This window comes from Pelodiscus sinensis, chromosome 12 (genome assembly GCF_052426305.1).
Source record: "Pelodiscus sinensis isolate ZL-2025 chromosome 12, ASM5242630v1, whole genome shotgun sequence".
In the NCBI taxonomy this organism is placed as follows: domain Eukaryota; kingdom Metazoa; phylum Chordata; order Testudines; family Trionychidae; genus Pelodiscus; species Pelodiscus sinensis.
In genome coordinates, this window is record NC_143063.1 from 24,076,859 (window position 1) to 24,099,970 (window position 23,112).

The 23,112-nt window shown below is 41.9% G+C and overlaps 2 protein-coding genes across 3 annotated transcripts in view; one reads left to right on the forward strand and one right to left on the reverse strand.

Moving 5' to 3' along the window:
* The window catches only part of LOC102449365 (borealin-2-like), a 79,293-nt gene that overhangs the window by 27,407 nt on the left and 28,774 nt on the right, over positions 1–23,112 (reverse strand). The gene's annotated exons all lie outside the window — the stretch shown is intronic.
* DNAJA2 (DnaJ heat shock protein family (Hsp40) member A2) lies at positions 110–21,416 on the forward strand. Its single transcript, XM_075940197.2, has 9 exons — positions 110–320; positions 6,229–6,288; positions 8,547–8,770; positions 10,874–10,954; positions 11,939–12,072; positions 14,108–14,304; positions 19,547–19,691; positions 19,880–20,007; positions 20,638–21,416. The coding sequence occupies exons 1-9, from the start codon at positions 243–245 to the stop codon at positions 20,824–20,826; spliced, it is 1,236 nt and encodes a 411-aa protein (XP_075796312.1). The 5' UTR covers positions 110–242; the 3' UTR covers positions 20,827–21,416.

Genomic DNA, 23,112 nt, shown 5'->3' on the forward strand with positions numbered 1-23,112 from the left:
GCGTGGCCTCGGGCGGCCGGCGCCCCTCCCCGCTCGGGGGGCGTGCGCCCGAAGGACACGCAGGGGCGGGGCTCTGCCGCAGGAGGCGAATGGTGGCGTCGGGCGGCGCGGTGACGTCGCGCGTGCGTGGGTGACGCCGCGGCGGCCTCTCTCATTCTGGTCCCGGTCTCGTCCTCGCTGCCGGCCCCGCTGCCCCCTCGGCCTGTCCCGCGCGCGCCGCCAGCCCGCCCCGTCCCTGCGCCATGGCGAACGTGGCCGACACCAAGCTCTACGACATCCTGGGGGTGCCGCCCGGGGCCTCCGACAACGAGCTGAAGAAGGTACCGGCCGGGGAGGCGCCGCGCCGGGCAGGCCCCGCTTGGGCAGCCGGGAGGTCACGATGAGGCGGGGAGGCCCCGGGCCGGGCTGGCGGGGGTCAGGCCGAGCGGAAGGCCCCAAGCGGCTTCCAGGCGAGGCCGCGCCGCGAAGCCGCTTGGGGCCTGCCTGGCCGGCGCCGGGGAAGGCGAGTAGGCCGCGGGGAGGCGCTGGAGGGAGCGGGGCCGCGGGGGGGGGAGGGGATCCTGGCCGGGCGCTGGGGGGGGGGTCTCCGCCTAACGTGAGGGGGTCGACCGGGTTCCCTGCCCGGAGCCGCCTGCGCGTGTCTCCTCACTGCGTGCCCCGTGCGCTGAGGGAGCGTCGCCTGCTCTCCGTGGTGCCCTGGGGGCCGATCCCATCGCGATTGGAGGCTTCAGCCCTGAAACCTGCTGAAAGTGGCGTTCCAGCCACTGCCATTGTCTGACTGCAGCAGCATGGGCCCCCTTTGGGTCTCCCCGGCCCGTCCCTGTGGAGCTGGTCTTTCCCAAGCTGAAAGCACCTAGGGAAAATAAACAAGGAAGCTGAGCATTAGAGCCCAGTGTTTTGGGATCCTCATTACCCTATACCCATCACTGACCTCTAAACGTGTATTGGTTGTATTAATCGTCTAGTATGCCAGCCACTCCTTACCCACTTCCCAACTGCATCACCTAGCACTTAAAAGTACATCATAGCCTTGGTTAGGTATTTACTGGTCACCGCCTGTGATCCCTTGGAATAATGGGTGGTGCTGCTGCAGTGAACTAGGTATCTGCACGTGATAGCCAAATTTGTTTGGGGTGGGTATTAATTGTTATGAAACTATATGTCCAATACGTGTTGATAAAAGGAAGCTATGAAATGATGGCAGCCAAGTATGATCATACTGTCTACAGAAAGAAACCTTGTTTAGGGCATCTTGTTTGTTGTATGAATGGTGGTCTTGGAAACGCTATTGTTTAATACCTATAAAACAAAACAAGTACATAGTCCAAAGTATACTTAAATAGTTAATGGTAAAGTTGCCAGCTATCTCTCAGTGCCAAGCACGTAATCTCTCGTTAATTAATTTGGACCTAACTGGGTGTCTAAATACTGAGAACGTGTAATTCTAATGTCAGTACCAAGCAAATTAGTTGAAACTATAATACAGAATAAAATTATCAGACACGTAGCTGAACATAATTTGTTGGGGAAAAGTCAACATGGTTTCTGTAAAGAAAAATCATGCCTTACTAATCTGCTAGAGTTCTTTGAGGGAGTCAACGAGCATGTGAACAAGGGGGATCCAGTGGATATAGTGTACTTAGATTTCCAGAAAGCCTTTGACAAGATCCCTCACTAAATGCTCTTAAGCAAAGTAAGTTGTCAAGGGATATGAGGGAAGGTCCTTTCATGGATTGATAACTGGTTAAAAGACAGGAAACAAAAGATAGGAATAAATGGTAAGTTTTCAGTGTGGAGAGAGAGAACTAGTGGTGTCCCCAAGGGTCTGTCCTGGGACCAATCCTATTCAATGTATTTATAAATGATCTAGAGAAAGGGTTCAGAGGGGTAGTCAAGTTAGTCTGTAAGTAGAAAAACTTAAAAAAAATAGTCTAGTAGCACCTTAAAGACTAACAAAACATGTTGATGGTATCATGAGCTTTCATGGGCATCATCCACTTGTTAGTAAGTTATGTTTTGTTAGTCTAATAGCATCTTAAAGGCTATTCGTTGCTTTTTAAGGTGTTTTTTTGTTTTGTTTGTTTTTGTGGGGGGGTTTTTTTAAGAGAAAGGGGTAAACAGTGAGGTGGCAAAATTTGTAGATAATACCAAACTGCTCAAGATATTTAAGACCAAAGCAGACTGTGAAAAGATTCAAAAAGACGTCACCAGACTAAGTGATAGGACAACAAAATGGGAAATTAGTTTTAATGTTGATAAATGCGAAGTAATGCACATTAGAAAAAATTATCCTGTCTATGCATAAAAATTTGATGGGGGTTAATTTGGCTACAACTACTCAAGAGAGATATCTTGGAGTCATTGTGGATAATTCTCTGAAAACATCTACTCAATGTATAGCAGCAGTCAAAAAAAAGCAAACAATGTTAGGAGTCATTTAGAAAGGGATAGAGAATAAGACAAAGGATATCATATTGCCTCTATATAAACCCAGGGTATGCCTACCACTTGAATACTGCATACAGATGTGATTGCCTCATCTCAAAAAAGATATATTGGCATTGGAAAAGGTTCAGAAATGGCTAACAAAAATGATTAGGGGTTTGGAACAGGTCCCATATGAAGAGAGGTTAAAAAGACTTGGGCTTTTCAGCTTAGAAAAGAGAAGACTAAGGGTGGGAGAGTATGATCGAGGTCTATAAAATCATGACTGGTATGGAAAAAGTGAATAAGGAAAAGTTATTTACTTATTCCCACAATATAAGAAGTAGGGGGTCACCACATGAAATTAATAGGGAACAGGTTTAAACAAACAAAAGGAAGGTTTTTTTTTCCCACTCAGGGCATAGTCAACCTCTGGAACTCCTTGCCAGAGGATGTAGTGATGGCTAGGACTTTAACAGGGTTCAAAAAGGAACTAGGTAAGTTCATGGAGGTTAAATCCATCAATGGCTATTAGCCAGGATGGGTAGGAAAGGTGTCCCTAGCCTATTGTTTGTCTGGAAATGGATGACGGAGAGGGATCATGTGAGGTTTAGCTGTTGTGGTCCCTCCCTCTGGGGCATCTGGTATTGACTACTATAAGCAGTCAGGCTACCGGGCTAGATGGACCATTGGTCTGGCCCAGTATGGCCGTTCTTTTGTAACATACTTACAAGCTACTCTAATGAAACTGAGACAATATAGGGAGACACTTTTAATCTGATGTCTAGTCCTTACACCAAAGCAGAAAGGAAAAATTAAAACAAATCGAAGCAAAACAGTTTTATCATTATGATGCTGATGAGATGGCAAAGCTATTTTTGATCCGTATTAATTTGTACTAAGTACTATTTTTTTTTTATCTTCTAGGGCTGCAGTAGAATGCTAATATAGGCCCAGATCCTGAAAATACTTATCTGAAAATAACTGGGTATTTGAGTAATTCCATTCAGCTAAATGTGGACTGCTGTGGTGCATATTTACTTGTAGGATTTGGGCTCTAGGGTATGTCTGCATTGCAGCTGGGAGCAAAGTAGTGAGGCTCAAACTGGCATGCTAAAAACAGCAGTCTGGCAGTTGTGGCTCCAGCAAAACTCAGGCTAGCCACCCAAGCTCAGACCTAAGAGGTTGGTTGGGCTCAAGTAGCTATGTCCACACAGCTATCTTCACACTAGCGCAGGAGTGGCCAACCCGCAGCTCGTGAGCCACATGCGGCTCTTCAAAGAAGAAATTGCGGCTCCCACACTCTCGGCCCTGAAAGGGGCAGCATGTTTCTGTCTGTCTGTTTTGCTCAACAACTTTTTTCCCCTCAGCTCTTTGCGCTGTATCCACAACTATTTTGGCTCTTTGTCCGTAACAGGTTGGCCACCCCTGCACTAGTGAGTCTGTCTCCCCAGGCCGGAATGCTTGCTCTTAGCTGCAGTATAGCCACATCCCTGGCCAAAGATTTGTCTAAACAGGAAGTAGTATGAGTTAAAGTGTGTGTGTTTGTGTGTTTGTTTTTTAACTGATAACTATACCAGTATAACCCTTACATGGACATTCTTATAAGCCAGAATAAAAGTTTGGTTTTGCTTATGTCACATACAACTCACCCAAATAAGTGTTCACGCAGTATGTTGGCATACTCAGTGTTGGCAGGACCTGGGAATTTTGCAGTTTTTCAGTGTATTCTAGAATACACTAGGTTATAATCGGGGTTCTGTGTTGTTACTGTGGCTAAATTTTACAGTAAACATTCCTATCCCTTGTTTACATGCATGAATGCAGATTATTTTGTAATTATGTAGTGAAAAGATGGGTTTGTAATTATAAACCAACATCATTCTAGTTATCCCTACACAAAAGAAGGTGTGTTCTATCTATAGAACTTTGTTTTCAATGAAAATAATACAAATATTGTTCAAATGCAGCATTTTGGGTAAATAGGTCAGTTGAAAATGATGTGGAGACTTTATGTAATACTACTATACTGTAGAAATGAAAAACCATGTGTAAACCCTTCTCAATACTCTGCTTTTTCTTGTTCTTGAGAAGTCTTCCCTCTACATCACAAGTAACTGATTTGAGACAACGTAGTGAAAACTTTCCAACTAAATTCAGCTCCACCACTATGAAGTGGTCACAGGAAAGTACGTTATGCTAAGCTGCATAGAAATATTGTTGCTTAGGTACATCCAGAAGTGTACAAACAGAAAGAAGCAGTTTGAAAACCACTTACAGTCCTTACTTTACTTTCTTGTGATACTGTCACAGAACAATTGAGTTATAAGACTAGAGTCCACGTACTTCTGTCGATGTACTTAATTCAAAGTGTAGCTAAATCTTCCCGGAGAGTTATATATGGAAGAAAATGAAGAAACTGTCAGTGTGGATGGATGGATTGATTGGTTTGGGTGAGAACCTGAGGCAGCCATTTTGTTATGAATATGTTGATGGACTCCTGAGGGACATGTCAAATCAGGGGATGATTTGTATTCAACATGATGGTTTAATAACTATGGTATGTGAATCCATTCCTTCTAGCTAATGATAATCCTCGGCCCTTGTTCACATATGGAAATTAGTTTTGTCAGTAGTGAATGCTGTACAGAGAAATGGTTTAGTTCAGTGTAATACCTGAACCAGAATACAGAAAATCAACAGTTAAATGCTAGTTTTTGTAGTACTTCATTTACTCTGTGCATGCATTAATGTGCCAAATCAACAAATGGGTAGTTGTTAACTCAGTAAAACAGGGCAGGGCAAGATGTCGCCCGAAGGCTGGATCCAGCCTATAGCTTCCTTACTGGAACTAGTTTCTGCCCAATAGGAGCTGAGAAATTTTGCCGGGGGTAGGGGCAGCATACCAGTCTGGAGATGCAGCAGATAGGCAGTTTTTAGGTTCCTGCAGGGCTGCTGGCTGGGAGCCACCTAAGTAAGAGCCTCCCAGCCAGAGCCTGCCTCTGGCACTCCACTCCCCCTCTCCTCCAACCACCAGGTCGCCAACACTCTACCCTCTTTCACCACCTGCTCCAGGTCATAACTTCCTCCCTGACCCTGCAGCTGCTCCTACATCCCTCCCCCAGGCCAGACCCCTCTCCTGCACCCATACCCCCTCCTTGATCTTGCACCCCATTCCTCTGCCCCAGGTTACCACTCAAACCCTCTGCATCCCCTTCTCCTAGGGCACAACTCCCTCCCACACCCTGAAACCCCCTCCTCCTCCAGATCAGAATCCTCTTCTATATCCGTACCTCCTTTTGAATCCTGCACCCCAAGCCCTACCCATATCACAACCACCTTCTTCACCCAAACTCCTTCTCAAACCCCACACCCTCTCCACCCCAGGCTCCTACCCTAAGCTCCCTTCTGAACCCAACCTCCATCCCAGACCCCGCACCCTCTCTGCAGAAGTGTGGCCCTTGACCACTTACCAAAATCTTGGGGTAGCCTCCCATTAAAATGATTGCCCTCTCCTGCAGTAAAATAAAACATCAGGTACTTGATTTTATTTTGGAGGTATAAATGGACTAAACTCATTTGTTTTATTCTAATGGACTTTTGCTTTATGGCCAAATTCTAATCTTGCAGTATTGACTTAAATAGGTGCTGGTTGCACATTTACAAGAGACCTTTATATCATTCTTTAACAAGTACAGGTTCAGTTAATCAACCTGATGTATTTTGAAACCTGGAATCCATCACAGACTTAATCACTTTCGTAATTTTTTTTTTTTTTTTTTTTTTTTTTTTTTTGTCAATTAGGCATACAGAAAGCTGGCCAAGGAGTACCACCCTGATAAGAATCCAAATGCAGGAGACAAAGTAAGCTTCTTTTTTTAATCTTGAAATGTATTTATTTGTTTTGCCATTGAATCTAGGGGCATCATAAAGAGACTCGGGGCACTATTGTCTTAGGACTTGCATACGCAGTAACAAAAAGAGTGACCCAAAGAAATGATGATCTAGCTCACTGGTCACCAACCTGTCAATCTCGATCAACTGGTAGATCCTGGAGCCTCTGCCAGTCAGTTGTAAACCTCAGGTAGGCTGCCTCTGCCTGGCCCCATCTGCTACTGGAAGCAGCCTGTTGGCTGAGTGCAGGCAATCTCTGCAGCCCTGGGGGGCGCAGCTTCATGCTGCCCTTGCCCCTAGCACATTCCAAGCAGCTTCTGTTGGCTGAGAATTGGCCATTGGGGGCACCACTTGTGGGAACCGGCAGCAGCGCAGCACATGAAAACCTCTTCCCAGCCTCAGTGGTTGCACACAGAGGGTGCCTGCACTCTGCCAATTTCCATGAGCAGAGTGGGGCCAGGCAGAGCCCTGTTTGCTACCACCTGTTGTAAGTACTTTCCAGCGGCAGTCTGCACCCTGCCTCCAGTGTGAGCCCTGAGCCTGCACACAAACTCCCTCCTAGAGCCTACAGCCCTTGCCCTATCCTGCACCTGACACTTTGCCCCAGCTTGGAGCTCCCCTGCACCAAAGTGTTGTAGAGGCAGGAATGAGGAGTGCAAGGTCTGGGAAAGAGTTTGGGTGTAGGAGGGAATCTAGGCTTGGGCAAATGATCTTAGAGCCTGCAACCCTTTTCCCTTCTGAACCCCCAGCCCCTACACCAGCCAGATTAAATGGGGGGGTCGAGTGGGTGGAGCTTTGGGGGAAGGGGCTGGGTAGATCTTAGATATTAAAAATTTGGAGATCACTGCTCTACTTTATGAAACAGTCTCTGAAGTAGATGAGACAAATGGGGCCTCGGACAAAGTAACATCAAAATGAGTTATTGGATAGTAAACAAAAGCCTCTATTCACCACCTGGAGTCAGCTGGGTGTGGCTTTGAGGCAACATGGGAGAAGTGAATGTTTAGGATGGGCCTGAAAATAAGGCAGAAGTTTTGCAGATCAAGTGTTTTCTATTCATAAGAGATGGAAGTGGAGGTGTTTGAAAGAGATGCAAACAAAATGCTTGTCACCTTCAAGGTAAACTAGATTGGATATTCAGGGCTCCGTTAAATGACCTGTCTAGAGAGAGAGATGTTTCAATGATGTCTCAAATGTGGTGGATTAACACGATGGAAAAGCCCTCTTAATAATTAAAGAAATTAACATCTGAAGCCATGTTAGTTAGCCAAGTGGACTATAACTGGTGAGTGTTTCTTTAAGTTGTTAAGCTAACATGATTATCCTTTTTCGTCCATCAAGACAAGATCTTAGACCTTGTCTGGATCACAATTTTAAGAGTAATATTAATACTTAACTGTTAGCTAATATAGTAACACACTTAAATCCTAGTCCTGACAAGGCCTTGTAGGTAAAGATTAGGAATGTAGTCCACTACACGATTAACCGATAAGCCTTGGCTTATTGGTTAATATTATCTACTACATGCACTGAGGAGCTGGCTTTAAGCCGGCTCCCGTGAACACCAGATCTTCCTCCCAGTACTTGTGGGGAGCCAGCTTTTGGCTCTGTGTGTGTGCCTGCAGTGTGAACCTGCCTCTTTCCCCCTCCTCCCTACGCTGTATTCTACAAAGGCAGCAAGGGCGGGGGGGAGGGGGGAGAGGCAGGAGCCAGTTTAAAAGCCGGTTTCCCCCAGCACCAGCTCCGGGGTGCCACCACCTCCCTGCGCTGCTGCCTCTGTCTGTGGCAGCCCGAGCTCACTGTGGACAGGCTGGTGTGCAGGGGATCTGATCTTCCTGTAGACAGGGGCTGCTGCTGGACCAGCCTCTGTCCGTGAGAGGTGGAGCAGCCTCTGTTTGCAGGTAGCTCACCCACCCCGCACGTGGATAGGGGCTGCTGCCACAAATAAGCTTCTATCTGTGGCCAGCCTAGTCTGTCATGGTAAAACAGGAGAAAAGTTGGAAGCATGCAAGCACAGCCAAATCTACCTGTTCTAAAGGACAAAATGTAGATTGCAATGGAATGTTCTGATGTGGAAGATTTTTTTTTTTTTAGGGTTGTGCACTACCTTGTGCAAGAAAGGATGAAGTGGCGCTATGCTGGTATTTCCTTTGTGGAACACCTTCAAAGTAAATCTGTTTTTGGGTGTGTAAATAACTTAAGGGATTTTTTCTTGACTGCTTTTTCAGTTCAAAGAAATAAGCTTTGCTTATGAAGTTCTGTCAAATCCTGAGAAACGTGAATTATATGATCGATATGGAGAACAGGGCCTTCGAGAAGGCAGCAGTGGAAGTGGTGGAATGGACGATATTTTCTCCCACATTTTTGGTGGTGGATTGTTCAGTTTCATGGGTAGTCAGAGCAGAAGTCGCAATGGTAGAAGAAGAGGAGAAGATATGATGCATCCACTTAAGTGAGTATTTTGATACTGTAATTCTTCTCCCTTAAATTTCTGAAAAGATACAGTGAAGGTGAACATGGTCTGCTAATTGTTGATGCTCTAGTGGGTATCAGTTCATTCAAAGTCTGTTTTTGTGTGGGCACAACCAACTCAAATTCATTGAAAAGAGTTACTTCTAGATTTCCACAACAGTTAAAAGAAACCGATCTTCCTGCTCTAAAAGTTTGCATTTAGAAATTGTGTTTTAGAAGAATATATGTGGCTGAAACTTCAAGTGTTAGGATACATATTTTATTAGTGTGTAAACCCTGCTTATTTTTATAAACATTTAAATCTTGCGTAGTCTTGACTGGTTTACACAAACTGCTTTAATTATTTGAACATAAATGGCCTAAAGTTGTACAGTGGGATCTGTTAGCCTTCCAGCCTCCTAATAATCTCTGATCATCCAACCTGAATGTTTTATTCAAAACTAGAAGTTTGGTCTATGGAAAATTGGCTCCCTTAGATTTGATAATGACTGTTTTTCATTCCACTGGGAGTCTATGGATGGTTTTTTTGGGGGGCTGGGGGGATCCTCTATTGATAGGAATTTCTGCAGCCCCATTCATCACTGTTAATAACAGATTGATTAGAATTATTTTCCCTGGTTGTATTAACATAATTAGTCAAATGTTCTGACCTTCAGAATGCATGAAATTACTTAGTATTCACTAGTTCAATGTTTTTGGGAAATAGAGCTGTTAGTATGTTGTGGAGTTAGGTTTTAAGGTATTTATATTCTTACCCTGGGACCAGCATGGGAACAAGGGCATGTTTCTGATTATTTTCCATTAATTATGTACAGCAGAAATTACTGCCAGCAAATCAGTTGCAACAACTCCTCTTCAGATATCCTACTTGTTGGTAATTAAAAAATGTTTGATTTAAAAAAAAAAAAACCTAAATCTGTTTTTCTGTGACTTAAAATGTAACACTGAACTTGTGTCCCAACCCACAAATATATACACACACACATTTTTTTAGACAGCTACTTTTAAGTAGCTAAACTGTAAAGTTAAAAGAACAATCCAGTTTTTTTCTCGTGCATTAGATATCTTGTAGTCCAATGTTAGTAAATCTTACTGCTGATGTGGTCATGGGAACATACCATAATATAGCAATACAACACTGTTCCAGTGGAAATAAAACAAACTCCTAGTGTGAATTCCTAAGGAAAATATTAAACTATAACTATTATTCAGAACTGGTAGGAATTGTATTGCATCTGAGAGACTTGTTTTAGATAGCTTGTAAATTCCTTGTTAATTCTTCAGAAGACTAAACTAATTTGTTTCCTGTTGGCCTCTGCTAGACAGCTAACTTCAGCTTGGCTTCTGATTAATTTAGAGCTTTTCCTTGAAGTATGTATGTTTTCAGGTGCATTGTTTTTAAATGAGATTTCTCCAGGTCTGAAACTGTTCTTCAAAGTCTGTTTTAAAATCATGAAAGAGGAGGATTCTGTATTTTTAATTACAGCGTATCTTATTGTAGCTTTTGATACAATGTCAGTATATAGAATTTTACTTGTTCAAAAACTTCGTGTTTAACATCTTTTCTGTGTGTGTTTTTTCCCAAGAACAATGTGTAAACAAGGGTCAAGTTTGCTGTGACTTTTTTAAGTTTTACCAAAAATTGTCTTAGTAGGGATGTGAAAGTGTAGCCATGTACATGGTTAACTGATGAGCCCAGGCTCATCAGTTAACGTTCATGGTTACATACAGGCTCCTGGTATTCAAGGGAGTGGGGGAGGAGAAATGTGGCTTAAAAGCCAGCTCCCTGCACACACTGGCTCCCAGAGAGCTACCTCCCCTCCTCCCCCCATCTCCTCTCCCCAACCCACCCACCCACACGCTGGTGGGGTTAGGTGAGAGCTAGTATTCCTACACCTACCTGCACCCATGGAAGTACCTGCACCCCGCATATAACCGCTGAACTTTTCAGCAGTTACACAATTAAATGCATTTCAACATCCCTGTTAGATAGTGGCTTATACGTAAGCTAGACTGTTAAAGTCACTTTATCCCAAAGTAATTATTGGAACACTAATACTGGAGAACTTATTTTATTTTCTAGAGTGTCTTTAGAAGATCTATATAATGGAAAGACAACTAAACTACAGCTTAGCAAGAATGTCCTTTGTAGTTCATGTAATGGGTAAGTTCAATAATTTTCATTAACAGTGCTAAAATTTTTGACTGCTTTCTTACTCTTAAATGCATTAAACTGTTACTTTAAATTGATATCTAGTAGGGATGTAAGTGACAAGTCAACTATCCAATAAGCAAAAGCTTATCAGATAGTCAACTAGTTCCTTGACTAGTCGCTCCTGCCCCCCTTGCTGCTTCTAGCAGAGGCAGCAAAGCGGGGGAGCAGGAGCCAGTGCTGTGAGAAGCTCCCACCCTCCCCTGCAGCATTGTCTCCGCAGGGAAGTAGTGGAGACCTGGTGCAAGCTGATTCCCGGCTTGCGCCAGGTCCCAGAGGCTGCGACTCTGCTTTTTAAATGTATTAAGAATCAGCAAGCTCTCAATACATGTAAAGAGCTGTTGTGCAGTGGGGAGGACCGGGCGTGAGCCAGGCCAGCTGATTTCTGGCTTGCGCCAGGTCCCCCCTGCTGTGCTTTAGCCCTTTATATGTATTAAGAGCCTGTCCGATCTTAATACATTTAAAAATCAGAAGCTCAGCAGAGACACCCAGCGCAAGTCAGCTGTCCCAGCTCGCACTGGGGTCCCCCTTGCTGTGCAGAGCTGCTGCGGGGATCAAGAGCTAACCCCACTGTAGCTCCCCTGCTTATCAACTAGTCGATGGAAAAATCCATCTACTAGTCAATTAGTTGATCAAAACTATATTTAACTTCCCTGGTATCTAGCAGGAAGTGTAGTTCTTCACATGTGAGCTAGGAACAGGTTGAAGTACTGAAGCAAAATCACCAAAATAAAAGATATAAAAATCTAACCTGTAATGCAATTGATGGTGCTCTTTGTGAAACCGTGAAAAAACATCCTCTGTATCTTAGTGATTAGCCTAACTGCAACTGACACTGTCAATGGAATTGGAGATGTAAAACTTAAATTTGGTTTTTATTTTCCACATTTCTCAAAATAACTTCAATTTTAATGTAACTGGCACTTTCCAATTTAGTCAAGGTGGGAAGTCCGGAGCTGTTCAGAAGTGTAGTGCTTGTCGAGGTAGAGGTGTGCGTATCATGATCAGACAGCTGGCTCCTGGGATGGTTCAACAGATGCAGTCTGTGTGCTCTGATTGCAATGGAGAAGGTAAGCCAACTGTGTGCTGTACTTTTAAAAATGTTGAAAGTGGTTAGAATCTAGGTTCAGTAGTAAACGGTCACAACTCATCTAACCTGGAGTATCTTTGAATTAGATTTTGTTTGTAATTTAGTGCAGTTTGATCTCAGTCTGTGAGAGATTTTTTTTGTGTATCAGAACAAACACAATTTGGCAAAGTTTGCAGTCTGCTTGAGGGATTATTGGAACCTGAATAGCAAGTGCTACTGCTTGGAAATATTTGGATATGCTTACCTCAGTGTTTAGCTGCATTACACTACAAAAATTTTACTCTTATGAGATAAATTTAACTCATCAGAATATACTGATTTTTAAATTACAAGCCATCCTCACTATAAGTCCAAGATACGTCCAAAAAACTTATAGCGAAGCAACTTAAAGCAGGGAATTTTTTTCCCATGCATGACTTCCATTTAAGCAAATAAGGGGGAGTGTTTCACACTATAGCAGGGAATTGGAGGACTTATCACGCATCAGTTCCTACAAATGTCAACGACTTTAGTGTGGAACGGTTGTATAGCGGGGCGACTTATAGAGGGGATGCTCTGTATCAGGCTTAAAGTTTTACATTTGTTCATTTGAATTATTTTTCCTAAATAGAGTGTGATTGTCATGTATTTGTAATCACTGCAACACATTGGTTCGGCAAATATATATAGCCTTTGCATTAAATTGGGTGTTGCTTCTGGTTAACCAGCACGTGTGCACTGTATGTGTACACTGAAGCAATTAGGAAGCTTCACATACAAATTTGAATTCAATGCTAACATTTTTATGATTTTAAAAAATGGTGAATGATCATCTCATTTCCTAAATTAATTTTTTACTTGTATTTTTTGTCTAGATGAACATTTGAATTCAGTTGAATATGTTAAATGGTTTTATTAAATAAAATTACCTGCAGTATGCTGGAAATGTAACAAAAACTTACAGAAGCAGTTTTGCATTAAAATTATTCATTAAACAAAGGAAGTATTATCTGTAGCTAATAACTGAATTATAGGTCCAGAAGTATCCTTCAAAATTTTCGAACTAGTACATTTCTTCCTTTCACCTAATTTTATTCATAGTTTACAAGAAGAAAACCAAGCTTTCCTTCAAACTAGGTATCAAATATGCACTGCTTAATATTTTTTTATTTTAAATTATTTGAAATGATAATAAATTTAGGCCTAAATTTACATGTCATCTCAAATTTAATTTTAAATAATTTTTAAATTAATTTTATTTTTTAAATCACTGATTATTTTTATCCAATCTTCTCAGGTTCCCGAAATATTATCAGTTTATTTCTTCTGAAACAAATGTTAAATTCCATACAGTATTTAAATTGTTCACTTTCTGAAAGATGGCAATAATAGTGTTACATTCTACAGTACTTTCCCTATTCTGGGCACATCTGTGGTAATAAATTAAACATCCTCTGTCTTAAATATATTTCCTGGCTCTTAATTTACACAACACTAATTTGTCTGAAATCTTGTGCTTATACTCTTGATGATGTAATAGCTGAAAATTCTGAGTGCTGAGCCTCAATAAAAACTTGGTTTTTGCTCTTACGTTTTTAACCAAACTTTTTACCAAAGAATTGAAATACCGTATGGTTTCCAGGTTTTTTTAGCTACTTTGTACTTTGCCCAATTTAATGTAAATGCATAGTTCTAGTAGTAGAACTGGACACATCTGATACATTCTAATGTTCTGTACACTTATGTTTCATGGAACTATGGCTTAGTAGGAACTGTACTGGCATCTGAAGTGATAGAATTGTACAAGATAGTTACCTAGTACTTTCTGGTTATTCTACTCTAATCAAGGCAGTTCCTTATTAAATATCTGCCCTTTAAAAGTATATCCTATACAATAGGACACAACACTAAAAGCAAAAAATTCTTCCAAAGCGATTTGGGATTTGGTCTCTTGAACACATTCCCAATGTACAGTAAAAAAGGGGGGTGGGACTGTATCCTCAGGCATTGAAAAACTAACAATCCTCTCTCTCTAGGTGAAGTTATTAATGAAAAAGACCGTTGTAAAAAATGTGAAGGGAAGAAGGTGATCAAAGAAGTAAAGATTCTTGAAGTCCATGTAGATAAAGGCATGAAACATGGGCAGAGGATTACCTTTACTGGAGAAGCAGATCAGGCCCCAGGAGTGGAACCGGGAGACATTGTCCTCCTACTCCAGGAAAAGGAGAATGAGGTAACTTGACTTGATAGGTAAAGTAAAGTTGATGGGTTTTTTAATACTCCTTAAATATTTCTAACTGGAGGATAGAGTACAGACAATCTAGTGATTGCCTATATTATTTTAAGTGAACATTTTGAGATCGAAACTGAATTCACACATGTACAGCTTGTTCCTAGCGGTAACTGCTATAATTTTGAGCTAAAACAGCAGTTGGGAAATGTTAGCAACCTGAGGATCCCCATTTTGATTTAAAATTTTTCATGAATCCTCTGCCTCACCCCTTCACTGAGACCTACCTGTACTCACTCTATCCCTCTCTTCCTCTGTTGCTTGATCTCCCCACCCTTGCTTGCTTTCACTCGGTTGGGGCAAGAGTGTTGGGGTGTTGGCTTTAAGGTAATGGCCAGGGATGAGAGGGTTGGAGTATGTGAGGGGACTCTGGGTTGGGTGATGGAGGAGTGTGTGGGGTAGGGATGTAATAGTGTAGTTGACTAATAGATTAACCAATAAACAGGTGCTTATGCTTTAACATTATCAACTACACGCCACACACCTGCAAGTAAATTTTGTCCAGCTGATAGGCTGGCTCGGTCCCTGCTCACACTGGGACCCAGCATCAACCTCTGAACTGGCTCTTAGTGCTTGTAGTGCAGAGCCGCACTGGGGGTAGCTGCCGGGTCCCTGTGCAAGCTGGGATGAGCCAGCCTGCTCACATGCCAACTCTTAGTGCCAAGACTCAGCATCAACCCCCATTGCAGCTCTGTAGTGCTTGTGCAGAGCTGCACTAGGGGAAGTTGCCAGACAGGCAGGAGCTGGGATTAAGTGGTAGCTGTGCTACCCCTTATCAATTAATCATGTAGTCAACAAAATTTTTGTCAACTACACAATTAATGAATTACATGCTTCTTCACATCTCTAGTGTGGAGGAAGAGGGCTCTGCCTATGGAGGTACAGGCTCTGGGATGAGGCTAGAGATGAGAGATTTGTAGTACAGGCAGGGGGAAGGGCTTGGGGTACAAGCTCCCTGGAAGCAGCCACCAGTTCCCTGCCTCCCCTAAGAGCTGCCCACGTGCTTACACGTACAGACCCTATAGCACCCATTGGTCCACGGTTCCTGGCCAGTGGGAGCTGCAGGTGCAGCACACAGCTCTCTGGCTGCCCAATCACCTAGGGGTAGCAGGGACCTGGCAGCTACTTCTAGGGGTACGTCTAGAGTACATGCCTCTGGCGACAGAGGCATGTAGATTAGACTACCCAGCATAGGAAAATGAAGCGGCGATTTAAATAATGCCGCTTCATTGAAATTTAAATGGCTGCCATGCTGAGCCGATCAGCTGTTTGTTGGCTCAGCACGGTAGTCTGGACACTCCGCGGTGGACATCAAAGGCATTTGTCGACCTCCCAGGTATGCCTCATCCCAGGAGGGATGCCTTTGATGTCGACCGCGGAGTGTGCAGACTACCACGCTGAGCCGACAAACAGCTGATCGGCTCAGCGCGGCAGCCATTTAAATTTAAATGAAGCAGCGATTATTTAAATTGCCGCTTCATTTTCCTATGTTGGGTAGTCTAATATACATGCCTCTGGTGCCAGAGGTATGTAGTCTAGACGTACCCTAAGAGCTGAACCAGGGCAGATAGGGAGCCTGCCTTAGCCTCTGGAGGGGGGAAGAGTTGATCAGTGGGACCTGCAGAAAACCCTGGAGTTCCCTTCTGGACTCCAATTTGAGAAATGCTGAGTTAGAAGGCTTTGTCTGTAGACCTGGAGAGGAGCACACCAAGAATCCCACTGTGTCAATATGGTCAGAAGTTACTCTCCTAACAGAAGCAGGGTGACCCTTGCCAATACTTACCACTATGAATATACAGTCCTTGTTATGCACCTGCTTCAGCCCTGGCATGCAGTAAGTAAAACTTGAGTCTAAAGCTAGCTGTTTGGGGTTTTTTTCCCCCAAAGGCTGTTGATGAAAATGGGGAATTCTCCCTTAATCTTCACTAGCTGTAAACTGTTATGCTTCTGTTTGACCTAGGAAGCGTGACAAATGGGTTTGGAAATATTAACCCAGATAAGTAGCATGGTCATGTTGATGTTGCACTGATCATAGGACTGCTCTTCGTTTCGGTCTAAACTGTAGACATTTAAATTTGGCTAATTGCATTTTTTATTTTATCTTGACATATTTTCTATATACTAGGTACTTTGGAGAATATTATTTTGAACTAAGTACTATGAAATTCATTCTGACACACTTCGCTAAATTTTTTGAACATGTGAATTAAGAAAGTTGCAGTATACAGTAAAATCCAGGAGAATGTTTCCATGCTTTAATATAGTAACTATTTTTGGTAAAATTCGGAATAGTAAGTGCAATAAAATAAGTGATGGTTCAGTATTATGATAACAGCATGTGAAACTACTTTGGGAAACTAGAATGCAAGCTGTTTCTTTTCTGGCATTCCATATACACAATTCAGTATTGTGAATTTAGAATTTGATTAATGAAATACTGGACAATGACTAAGTTCATATGTACGAAAGCTTTGAATTAAAAACTGAAATAGAGGTATCTGAAAAATCTTCAAAATGATTCATGCTGCAGTTGCACTCCAACATCAAAGCACTTGACCCAGTTTCTCCTACAGCTGTTGGTATGGTTTCCCTATGTGCTCAATTGTAACTTTGTGCTTCTCCCAATTTCTTGGCTGTCTTTTGGGTGAACGGAAAGAGAGGCTACAAGGAGAAATAGTGTGACTTGAAGTCTCAGGTACCACTAGCAGAAATGACAGGTTAGAAATTTGAAGCAGGGGCCGTCTCAGTCTTGGCCTTTTTTTGATCTAGCTAGGTCTACTATGGTACTGTCCTATATGATAAAACACTGTGGACTTTTCTTTTTTGCTACGACCATGTTTACTAGTAATTCTATAGGTCATCTGAAGAAGTGGGTTATGCCCATGAAAGCTCATGATACCATCTACATATTTTGTTAGTCTTTAAGGTGCTACTAGACTATTTGTTGTGGTTTAAGTTTTTCCTCAAACATTAAATCATTTTGATACCAAAACTTCCATGTACTTAAAAGCTTGAGGAAAGGTCTCCTGTTGCCATTTGACTCTAAGTAAAAGCCTTGCAGCTAAATGCATTTGGATGGGAAAAACTAAGACATTGGCAGGTTGTTAAATTTGGTTTAGCAGCTGAGAATGACTTTTATCTGAAAGTATTTGAGGCCACAGGTAGCATGAAACTATTACAATTGTTGTCATGTTTGATATGCCAGTGGAGATGTATTTCCCGGTTCCAAAAATTACTTGCTGTTGGGGAGAAACTTGTCTTCTCACAAATCAGCATAGAATTGTTGCCATATTTTATTTTCAAGCACAGACATTAATGCTGGATTAAAAAACCTTTATGCAAGTCTCTTCTTGCTGTGAAAGAACAACTTTGAGGATGAAATCATGAACCAAGTTTTATATGCTGTTACACTAAATATCTGTGTCTCTGCAAGCAAGTAGTGAACTTCAGGTCTATGCAATAGATAGGGTTGCCAGATGGTCTCCCAAAAAATACCGAATGCCCGGGCTAAAAATTTGTTGAGCCCCCCCCCCCCCCAAAAAAAAAAAAAACAAAAAAAACCCACCCACACCGAACACACATCCTGTGTGGCTACTACCAAGAGCCACCAAGCTTGGGAACAAAGGAGGAGGCAGCAGAACTTGCTCTTCAAGGCACCCGCCTGCTACCCAAAGTGGAGAGAGGCAGCTCCCGAGGCAATAGCGGGGGGGGAGGGGAGTGGCATGACCATGGGTAGGAAGGTGACTTCCCCCATAGCCAGGTTTTTGGGTGTCCCAGTGGGAAGAAGCAGAAATTCAATGCAAGTCAGTTTTGGCTGAGAGCCCGTGGAAGGCTCCTAAAGGCAACTACAAAGCACCTGCAGGCTTCTCTTCTGGACTATGGCGCCACAATGCGTTTGAACAGCGCTCAGGAGCAGGGATGGAGCTTCTCCTCCCCGGGGCATCACTCCTCCTCAGATGCAGTCAGCTATGGGCTCTCAGCCACTGTCCCAGCCAAGCTTTTGCATGCTACCACAAGCTCCCAGTGCTGATGGTGGCCCTGCCTCCTAGCCACTCTCCCCGCCACCGCCAGGCCTCTGTCTGGCGTCCAGCCGGAAAAACAGAAAATACCGGATATTGCACATGTTTGGTATTTTCTGAATTTTTTTACCGGACAGAGGGTGCAAAAACTGGACTGTCCAGTAGAATACAACTATCTGAAACAGGTTTGTGCCCTTCCCCCGTTTTTTTGTTTTGTTTTTGTTTAATTGGGAAAATAGTGACAGTGTCAACAGCCAGCTTTAATATGAACATTTTGAGGCTAAGTGAAATAGTCTTTAATGTATAATTTTATTTCCTTTCAATCAGGAAAATAGTCTGTTGTAGAGTTATACAGCACTTTACAGCTCTGGTTTGCTTCTAATGAATATGGAACCAAAATCACAGAAGTAAACATCTATACATTATTGCATGTTGCACAATATGCATCTTTTAGGACCTGTTTAATTGTGGAAAACCATGATGTGGAGTTTTATCCTTTACAAGTGCTAATTTTTAAAGGCAGTGATTTTATAACTTGTTGGCTACATCTAGACTGGCATGATTTTCCACAAATGCTTTTAACGGAAAAGTTTTTCCGTTAAAAGCATTTGCGGAAAAGAGCGTCTAGATTGGTACGGATGCTTTTCCGCAAAAGCACTTTTTGCAGAAAAGTGTCCATGCCAATCTAGACGCAGATTTGCACAAGAAAGCCCCGATGGCCATTTTCGCGATCGGGGCTTTTTTGCACAAAACAATACTGCGTTGTCTACACTGGCCCTCTTGCGCAAAAGCATTTGCGCAAGAGGGCTTTTGCCCGAACAGGAGCAGCATAGTATTTCTGCAAAAACACTGACAATCTTACATGAGATGGTCAGTGTTCTTGCGGAAATTCAAGCGGCCAGTGTAGACAGCTGCCAAGTTTTTCCAGTTTTCCAAACTTGCCAGTCTAGACGCAGCCATGGAGTTTATTACTGCAGGATTGTATTAAGAAACACTTCATTGTATCCAAGGTCTTCTGTAAGCGGAACTAAATAGAGTACTTTTGACTTTTTTTGTGGGGATATAACAATAGTGAACTGTCGGGGAAACCAAGGTGTGGGTAGGTGGATAACTGGCAATAATAAGTATTAGAATGCAGATGGTGATGATAAATGTCTCATTCTTAGGTCTTCCAGAGGGATGGAAATGACTTGCACATGACACATAAGATAGGACTTGTTGAAGCACTGTGTGGATTTCAGTTCACATTTAAACACTTGGATGGACGTCAGATTATGGTAAAATATCCTCCTGGAAAAGTAATTGAACCAGGTAATCTTGATTTTTTTATACAAGAACTTATTTGGATACATTTGAACTGTTGTATCAAATTCTTCTCATGCTCTTGTAACTTGCAGCCTTTGTTGCAGAAATGCAGGGATATGACTTCATCAGATGGAAAGCTGTTACAGAACAGGCTACCTTAAACTGATAAGTCTTTTTGTCTTTTCTTACTATAGGTTGTATTCGTGTAGTTCGAGGTGAAGGAATGCCACAATATCGCAATCCCTTTGAAAAAGGAGATCTTTACATAAAGTTTGATGTGCAGTTTCCTGAAAATAACTGGATTAGCCCAGAAAAACTCTCAGTGAGTATTCCTTCTGTTTGGTCAAAAATGTTTTGATATGTGGTGTCTTAAGGGCTAATTGTTTTGTGCCCACACACTTCCTTTCCAGTAGTTTTTTTGGATTTGAGTACAGCCAAATTGTTCTTTCAGTATAATTTACAGTGCACAAGTGATTTTAAAACCTTCCATTTAAATCAGTCAGTTTATATAAAAAAAGCTCTCGAACAGCAACCCTCCTGTAAGATTGTGGGAAGGGGGATAATAAAAAAGTGCTTGAAAACTTCTTGTAATAGCTACTATATTGAGAAGACAAGAAGGCAGCTGTTGTTTTGATTTGATTTTCATTTCTTGCTTCCTATGACCTTATCGATATGAGAAAGTTGGACCAGTTAGAGGACTGATTTTAACCAATGCAAATTAGTGCTGCAAACCTGTTTAATTTTAACCTAACAGATTAGCAATCTTAAGAGTCTTACACAGTTATCAAACATGAATGTCCCTAATGGGACTTGCAACTGGCTTTAAAACACACCTTTAGTTAAATTGGTGCAACTTAATCATGCAGAGATGGTCTAAGAATGAAGGGGAGATATGCCAAATATCGACATGTGCTTTCTCACACAACATTAACGGTACTCCGTTTATTGGCAGGAACTTGAAGATCTTCTGCCAGCTAGACCAGAAGTTCCCAGTGTAATTGGTGATACAGAAGAAGTGGATCTTCAGGAATTCGATACTACTCGTGGATCAGGTGGTGGCCAGAGGCGTGAAGCCTACAATGATAGTTCTGATGAAGAAAGCACTCATCATGGACCTGGGGTACAGTGTGCCCATCAGTAAACATTTGTCTAAAAAGTTGCACAAGGATTCTTTCCAGTTTTGCCTGACTTGTTTTCAGCAATCCAGCTGGATTGTATAAGCAATCCAGATGAACCGATGGACATCTATTGCTGTATGTGTAACTTTTAAATTGGTCTATAGTATCTACAGAGTGTATAATTTAAACTAACCACAAAGCTTACATCTTCATTTTGACTGTTCTGTAGCAGAATAAAGCACTTGAAAGGAAGACGAGACTCCTTTTCACATGGGTTTTAAGTTTCAGTCCTCGTATCTGTGCTTGATTTTTACCAGTTGTGTAGATTTTAAGTTTCATATTTTAAATTCAAATTCTACATTGTAAAGTTTGTGTACAACTTGTCCTGAGGCTTGGTATTTGGCTGCACCTGCGTAAGCTGCTACAAATAGAATAAAGAATTTCATAGCCTGTATCTATCATTTTAGATGCATGGTAAATAAATGGGCTTTACACATAGTGGGTATAGAGCTGACTGGGAACAACGGAAGATTAAATTAGAAGTGGTTGTAAAAGTTTTTTACCATCTTGTGAGGTTTCCGAAAGTAAATAAAAGCCGTTGGTGTATAATATACTCCCTTCCCCTTGTCACACTTTTATTTATCTAAAAGGATACACCATTCTACTTGGCTAGTTCCTTTGTATTTGTTATACTATACTAGAAGTACTAGTACAATGGTATTCTTGTACTTGACTAAATGCTGTATAACTTTCATCTCTGCTCTAGAGTTCATAATCAAGTGAAAACTCATTTAAGAAAATTAAGTGTTCAAATACTAATACCTTCATATGCAGCTTTCCTTATTAATCAAGTATTTTTGAATTTAACATTTGTGCAGACTGATCTTTCAGTACAATTCCATCTTCTAAATCTTAAATGTGAAAAGATTTCACACCTCAGTATGAAAATGCCAGGAAAGAGCTTTGACATCCAAAACTAAATCCTGCTCATTTTCAAAGTTAAGAATTTGAAAATTTCACAGCTCTTGCCTAATATCCTAGTGAGATAAATAGAAAGGAACATAAACACTGTCAAATCAAGTGTAAAAATGTAATAAAGCAAAAAAAAAAAAAAAACTGAGGAACAACTAGCAAAAAACTCTCAAAGAAATAAAATGTTTAAGTACATTAGAAACAGGAAGCCTGCTAAAAACCTGTGGGTCCCCTAGACGATCGAGAGATAAAAGGAGCAATCAAGGACGATAAAGCCATTGCGGAGAAACTAAATGATTTCTTTGCTTCAGTCTTCATGGCTGAGGACGTTAGGGAGATTCCCAAATCTGCACCATCCTTTGCGGGTGATGAATCTGAGGAACTATCCCGGATTGAAGTGTCATTAGAGGAGGTTTTGGAACAAATAGAAAAACTTAATGTTAACAAATCTCCGGATCCGGATAGCATTCATCCAAGGGTTCTAAAAGAACTCAAATGGAAAACTGCTGAACTGTTATCTGTGGTTTGTAACCTATCCTTTAAATCGGCTTCCGTACCTAAAGACTGGAAGGTAGCCAACATGACACCAATATTTAAAAAGGGCTCTTGAGGCGATCCTGGCAATTACAGACCGGTAAGTCTAACTTCAGTACCGGGCAAATTAATTGAAACAATAGTAAAGAATAAAATTGTGAGGCATGAAGAAGAACATAATTTGTTGGACAAAAGTCAACATGGTTTCTGTGAAGGGAAATCATGTTTTACTAATCTATTAGAGTTCTTTGAAGGGGTTAACAAGCATGCAAACAAGGGGAATCCAGTAGATATAGAATACTTAGATTTTCAGAAAGCCTTTGACAAGGTGCCTCACCAAAGGCTCTTGTGTAAATTACATGGCCATGGGATAAGAGGGAAGGTCCTTTCTTGGATTGAGAACTGGTTAAAAGACAGGAAACAAAGGGTAGGAATAAATGGTACATTTTCAGAATGGAGAGGGGTAACTAGTGGTGTCCCCCAAAAGTCAGTCCTGGGACCAATCCTTTTCAACTTATTCATAAATGATCTGGAGAAAGGGGTAAGCAGTGAGGTGGTGAAGTTTGTGGATGATACCAAACTGTTTAGGATAGTCAAGACAGAAGCAGACTGTGAGGGACTCCAAAAAGATCTCAAACTGAGATTGGGCAACAAAATGGAAAATGAAATGTAATGTGGATAAGCGTAAAGTAATGCACATCGGGAAAAATAACCCCAACTATACATACAGTATAATGGGGGCTAATTTGGCTACAACAAATCAGGAAAGAGATCTTAGGAGTTATCGTGGATAGTTCTCTGAA